The sequence below is a fragment of the Anarrhichthys ocellatus genome, unplaced genomic scaffold, assembly GCF_004355925.1.
Source record: "Anarrhichthys ocellatus isolate YVR2014 unplaced genomic scaffold, GSC_Weel_1.0 scaffold1, whole genome shotgun sequence".
In the NCBI taxonomy this organism is placed as follows: Eukaryota; Metazoa; Chordata; class Actinopteri; order Perciformes; family Anarhichadidae; genus Anarrhichthys; species Anarrhichthys ocellatus.
Genome location: NW_022280031.1, coordinates 18354917 through 18362092, shown reverse-complemented (window position 1 = coordinate 18362092; position 7176 = coordinate 18354917). Strand labels below are relative to the sequence as shown.

General features: G+C 42.0%; 1 protein-coding gene across 1 annotated transcript in view; it reads left to right on the top strand.

Annotated features, from left to right (window-relative positions):
- Positions 1-4727: 4727 nt before the first annotated feature.
- The window catches only part of LOC116393707 (glutamate receptor-interacting protein 2-like), a 244088-nt gene continuing 241639 nt past the window's right edge, over positions 4728-7176 (top strand). The window contains exon 1 of the mRNA XM_031866471.1: positions 4728-5092. Coding sequence (XP_031722331.1) covers positions 5032-5092 — 61 coding nt within the window. The 5' untranslated portion in view covers positions 4728-5031. The remainder of the gene's footprint in view (positions 5093-7176) is intronic.

Below are 7176 nucleotides of genomic sequence, written 5' to 3'. Positions count from 1 at the left end.
AGATAGATGTATAGATAGATGTATAGATAGATAGATAGACGTATAGATAGATAGACGTATAGATAGATAGATAGATGGATGGATGGATGGATGGATAGATGGATGGATGGATATATGGATAGAATGATAGAACTCTTACTAACGCTCTGAATGTTGAGGTACTCTTTCTCTGAGCGTCACGGTTCATAAAGCCACTCAGTTGTAAATTATTAAATCACAGCCAAACACGCTCTCCTCATTTGGTGTCGTTGGACTCCAGCTTATCACCGAGCTGCAGCTGCTGTGAGTAGAAACAATCCGAAGCTTTTTTTATTTCATTTATTCAGTTATTTGTTTCGCAACATGGCATGCATCCATGTGAGGTTTTTTTTTCTTTTTTCCGCCAACACTGCATCTCGGCTGCAGCTCTGCAAACTTCAGAGTTTCTGCTGACCTGCACATTTGTTTAGTCCTTTCACCGTAATTACATGTTGTGTGGTCTGACATGTTCTTCTCTCGTCTCATTCCAGACCAATGTTTCCATTTTGGTTTGTGAGAGAGAGAGAGAGAGAGTAGATGAGTGAGTATGACATAATGTCTTTAGTGTGAACACTGCAGTAAGGATAAGGTGTCTTTGTATGTGTGTAAATTTGATGGAGTCAGCAGTTTGTAATGCAGGTAGCCCACGGATCATTGACTTTGGTTGCAGCACATTGCAGAGGGACAAACAGCGCTGCACCTCCACTGAAGGGCCACAAGACGTCCCCCTCCTCCACCAAACAGCCCTCCAAGTTTGATCGCTTCACTTCCTGTCAGATTTGATCGTCTGCCTCGCTCTGATTGGTTTCCCCTGTTTCTCGTTAGACCTCCTCCCCACTTCCCCATTAGTCGGTCACTATTAAGAAGTAGTTTAATCAGATCTGATAGTTTATTGCTCTTACGCTGCGATTCGTGCCAAGTGGGGTCTAAAACAGCTTGCTAAACAGAACTTTGTCACTGGCGTGAATCTTTTTACGTTCAATCACGGGAATTATGGTGTATAGAAAGTGTTGAGTCATAATTCTCGCAGTACCTTGGTTGAGGAAGGTCCTCAGCCTTCTTTGTTATGCTGTCACTCATGATTACCCGCCCCTCTCAGTTGATGCCACGCCCCCCTCCCCCCCAGATCAAAGCCATTTGAATCTGTAAAAAAACAAGTTAAATATCAAAAAATATATATGAAAGTGAAAAATGATTCCAGAACTGAATCAAAGGGTTATATTTAACCCCCAAAACTGTTTCTTCACTTATTTTTTGTTTGAATACAGTGTTGTATTTTCCAAAGTTCAAGACCAAAACTTTTAACTTCTTTTTTTTTCAAGTGATGGATTTGGCTCCATTATTATCATTCTCTTATTTCCTGACATAGATTAGTCCCAAACAGTTAACTCTGTCTCAAAACTGGCCTTGAAAGATTCGGGCTAATGTGGAAATGTCTTAAAGCTTGCATTCTCTCTAATGTCCACCAGGGGGCGACTCCTCTGGTTGTATAGAAGTCTATGAGAAAATGACTCTACTTCTCTCTTGATTTATTACCTCAGTAAACATTGTAAACATGAGTTTATGGTCTCAATCTCTAGTTTCAAGTCTTCTTCAATACAGCATGATGTTCATTTAGTAAATTATGGTCCATTTAGAGTCAAACAGACCATAAAGCAGGGGATGCTTTAGGGCGGGGCTTACTGTGATTGACAGGTCGTTGCCGCTACCAGAGACGTATACAGCGTCTCTACGTCACTCCTCCGCATTACAAATATGATAAGTGCCGTTCATTAGTTGCGGCCGTAATCCAAAATGGCGCCAAACTCGAGGCTTCAAAAATGTCAGCCAACAGACCAATGGTTGACGTCATGATGACTATGTCCACTTCTCATATACAGTCTATGGTTTTTATCACAGTTTAGCTTAAAACAACTAGTTCAAGTGTGCAGTTTAAGTCCCTGCTGTGTTTGTGTTCATGTCATGAAGTCTTATTTCTTGGAAACATAAAGTAAGTGAATCATGGGATGAGGAGTGCAGTTTGTCATCCGTCGTTTCCAAGGTCAAGAGTTCACCTACACTTAACTTAACAGTTATTGCTAAAAAAATTACACGATGACGTCTCTGAAGCTCTCGACTCTGCAGCCAACCCGCTGCTCATCATGTGTGTAAAACATGAGTGTGTGCGCTGCAGAGAAAGAGAGAACACTTTCAAGGACGACTACAATATGAGGTAATGTGTGCGTTTGCATCCATCTGTGATCGCAGTCTATGAGCCCACAGCTGAAGCCACTTGCTCTTCCTACGCCTCAGGGAGGTTCAGTTTGTACCGGCGGTGAACACTCAGTCGTCACCAAACGAAGAGCGCGTTCCACCTCCTCATCTGTGGTGTCGCACCGATGTACACTGAAGCTCCACAGAGACTGAAAGAGGGAACATGCAGGAGATGAGTGTGACGCTGGAGCTAGGGGAGGAGATTTTATGACTGAGGACGTGGGCACACACTTCTGCTTTTGAATACTAAATGGGATGGAAAGGTTAAAGTGTCAATAATTAAAGATTAAATGAAAGGAAAGGTATGAGAAACCACAGAAAGATATTTACAAAAAGACGATAAATATGTGTTGGACAGAAGAACATTTACTGATGTGTAAGTTTTATGTGATAAGTATTTATTTAAGTATTCTAAACAAGCGAGCCTCTAAGGACCAGGTGGCCTGTCATTAATGACCTTTGTATATATTTTTTCATATACACCAAACAACTTTAAGTTCTTGAATAACAACAGAAGAAGTATTCACAGCATGCAGTTATGAAAGGGAGCATGGCTGTAAGCTATGAAAAGACCAAATTGACCCTTGGCTTTATTCACTGCTACAATCATTAGAAAGCAAAAGCAGGATGTGTTTACATTCAGTTTACCTTAAGTAGCTAGCGTAGCATAGAACTGCTAACGCTAGTTAACGATGTGCTAACGTACTCTGCTAATGTTAAACAGGTCTGTAGTTAGAAACGTAACCCATCAGTCTCCTTTTAACCTCTTGGTCAGAGCTGTCTGATGCTACGCTATGATTGGCCAGTCTGCGTTAGAGGGGCGGGACTTAGCATAGGGTCAATTGCACTTTCTGTTTAAATGCCCAAAAATATACAGAGTTGTCAGAGTATTTGATACACCGGGCACTGTAATGAAAACAAACTAATAACAGCCATGGTCGACCCTCACAGGTGTTCAATTACTACTCTACACTCACACCTTCTGACTTGTTCTGCTTCTTTCTTGGGTTCAACGGCAGAATTTCCAGGATGCTACGTCACTGAATCCTGCAGAAGGACTGTTCCAATTTCTACAACGCTTTGAATTCTACCGAGGAATGAGTCCTTCATTTGGGGGATTTTGAAGGACGCATGTGTGTATCCTCCTGTATATATATATATATATATATATATATATATATATATATATAGTTTGAAGTGTGTTTTACAACCGCGAAGGTAAAATTGCTGTTTTTCAATGGAGTCTGGTGGCTCTGAGAGATTAATTGTATGTTTTCTACGTTTAGAAATCTTAATACTAAAAATCCCTTTTGATTAAAATTATTTTTAAATTGGTCCATGTTTTGAATATCTGTATTGTTTTCAGCAATGCAAAATCAATATTCTTGCCATCAATTGTAATAAATAATTAAAGTAAAAAGTAAAAAAAACAAGGATGGAAGGATCCTTGTTTTTGAGAAACTACTCATTCGTACAAGTGACCTCAGCAGCGCTCAAAATCGCATGTTTGTCCTTTCTGAAATTAATGAAATTTTAAATTGAATGAACTTAATGAAATGCTATTATAGTCCTCATTATATACATTAGGTACATATGAAATTTAACTTCTGCATTTAACCCACCCCTAGCTTATTGGGAGCAGTGGGCTGAGAAGTTTAGTGTCTTCAGGGACACAGGACACGACCATGCAGACGACCCTCTTTACCCAATGAGCCACGGCCGCCAACGGCATCCAATTGGGACAAACTACTTCCTTAATAACGTGGCACCTTGAATTTTGACACCCTTGCACATATATCCACTAAAACTAAAAGAGGTGTGGGTTTTCAACAAAGTTTGGCAGCACAGAATGAGTTCATGGATGCACCATCAGCTGATGTTAAAGCGTTAATATACAGTATCAATGCACATATTGGCTCCATGCAGGCCTATTTTGCCTCTTACACTAACATACTTATTTTAAACATACTCTTACTTTGTTTGTTTATCATATTTGATTGCAATTTTTCACATTTTCTATTTTTAATGATGTCTTTTACTATTGCACGTGTTTATCATCACGCATTAATCTCCAGGCCAAATTCCTTGTCAAGAAAACCGTTTCTGATTCTGAGTAAATGCAGAAATTACTTTTTAAATATTGATCAAAGCACCCAAAACTATGTATGTGAATTGCATTGGTGGAAATTAAATGTTTTGTCTTAAAAAGCAAAAAAAACAAACAAATAATTAACTGAAGAGATGGAGAGACAGTTGGATACAGAGAGTATAGCTAATTGGACAACATTGAGTGAATTAAGGACAATAAAGTGCAGACAATCAGAGGAGAGGGACAGCGGGGAGACACGGAGCGAGAAGAGAGAGAGACAGAGAGAGAGAGAGAGAGAGAGAGAGAGAGAGAGAGAGGGGTGACTGGACTCTGTTAGCAGAGAGTGAGAGAGTAAGAGAAGGAGAGAGACCATTGGTGCCGCAGCGGGACCGACTGTCACACGGACTGTCAACGGGGTCGCCAGGAGAGAGAAGCCGCCGTTTATCGATAGACGCACCGGGGGGAGGAACACCGGAGGAAGGAAGGAAGAAGAGAAGAAGAAGAACAAACCGGAGGGGGATCGTTACATTTGCTGTCGTCTGCGTGTCATCACCTAAACCCGGACAGGATCTACTGCCCTCATCATCATCACCACCACCACTCCTCATCATCATCCTCATCCTCATCACCCTCATCTCCCTAGACCTCTCCTCCTCTTCCTCCGCTCCCTCATGAACATGCCGGGTTGGCGGAGGAACCTCACTTTCTGCCTGCAGCGGATGCACGAGGAAGGTAAGGAGGCAAAACAAATGAAAGTGCGTTTGTGTTTGGCGCTGGCACGTGTGCGCGCGCGCATGTGCGTGTGTCTGTGTCACACGCACATGTGGGTTTGTGCTTAAATGTGTGGAGTTTGTTGTCTGGAGACACTTTATATCTTTCTGCTTCATGTGTTGAGAGTTTTCTGGATCGCTGGATGTGTGTGTGCGCGCGCGTATTTTGCGCATGTGTTCTGTGGGCTGATTGAGAAGCACCTGCAGCTGTGGTAATTGATTGTGAGTGTGTCCGTGTGTTTGCGCGCGCGCGCGTGCGTGTGCGTGTGTGTGTGTGTGTGTGGACACGCTTTTTCTGTTGGAGCCGTGCTCTGTGGTGCGCACACGTGTCACCACCGGTTTGTTCCGCCGTTTCAGTAGAGATTTGCGCGAGGCTACTGATGCTGGCAGGTCAGGGTACGTGTGCGTGCGTGCGTGCGTGTGTGTGTGTTTGTGTGTTAGTGAAAGAGAACGAGGTTGGGAGGCTGCGTGTTGGTCCTGCAGCATGAACACAGGAGGAGGCAGACAGTGATGCTGTTGGTCAGCTACATTGTGCACGTGTGTGCGCGACGGTGCGCGTATGTGGATGTTTGCAGCGCTGAGAAAGTGTGGCGTGTGAAACAGAGACAGACCGGTGGGGACAACGGTTTGGATGAGACAGAGAGAGAAAGATGTCTCTACATTAAAACCTTATTCTGGACTCCTTTTCTGAAGGTTAAGGTCACGTGTGAAGTTGGAAGTGAGCAGAAGATCACAACAAAAAAACATGAATTTACTTTGTGTGTGAATTATTACTAGTTTTTGTTTTGTGAGAAATAATCCATAAATTATCTTTATTGTCAATATTTATAAAGAAATATCCAGAAAAGTGTGCATAACTGTAAGCACATGAGTCGTGTCAATAATTGTGAATTCGCCGTTAAAATCTTGGATTACGGCTGTCGACATGTTGTTTTTTTCGCAAAGGATGAACTGAAGTTACCATATTTGGACTACTGCGGAGTGACATAGAGACGCATATCGTCTCTGGTAGCGGCAGCGGCCTGTCAATCACAGTAAGCCCGCCCTAAAGCATCCCCTGCTTTATGGTCTGTTTGACTCTAAATGGACCATAATGTACTAAATGAACATCATGCTGTATTGAAGAAGACTTGAAACTAGAGATTGAGACCATAAACTCATGTTTACAATGTTTACTGAGGTAATAAATCAAGAGAGAAGTAGAGTCATTTTCTCATAGACTTCTATACAATTAGACTTTATATCTTTCCGCTTTCTGTTTCATGTGTTGAGAGTTTTCTGGATCGCTGGATGTGTGTGTGCGCGCGTGTATTTTGCGCATGTGTTCTGTACACATGACTCTACTTCTCTCTTGATTTATTACCTCAGTAAACATAAACATGAGTTTATGGTCTCAATCTCTAGTTTCAAGTCTTCTTCAATACAGCATGATGTTCATTTAGTACATTATGGTCCATTTTAGAGTCTAGAGAGTGTGTTTTACTTCATAAAAGTTAATTGTTACATTTTTGGTCGCCTAAAATATCTTATGCTACATTCAGTTGCACTTAGCTCCACCCTCTCGTGTCACTTCTGGTTGCAAAATAACAAGATGGCGACGGCCAAAATTCCAAACTGGAGTCTACTGTTCGTTGTCGTTACCCTCAACCTTATATTGTAGTTTCTTAGTGATGTGATGCATCTCTTCTGTCGACGTATGCTCTGTTCTGTGTTTACCCGTTGTATTCTGTATCACCGATAACAAACAATAGAATAGTGATTCATTCCATCCCGTGTACTAGCACACCATGTGCCCTCTGACCCCGGGAGGATGATTGGAAATCCACCATAGGTTTACTTTGTCCATCCGTGTGCATGTGAGAATAGATGTCGAGATGAGTTTGTGTGTGTTCGGCATAAAGAGTAAAAGGTGTTTGCTCAAGATGAGTGCGTGTGAAATGGAGAGAGATCGACGGGGCGACAGAGCAAGGATGTTTGTTTATGAGAGAGAGAGAGAGAGAGAGAGAGAGAGAGAGAGAGAGAGAGAGAGAGAGGGAGAGAGAGAGA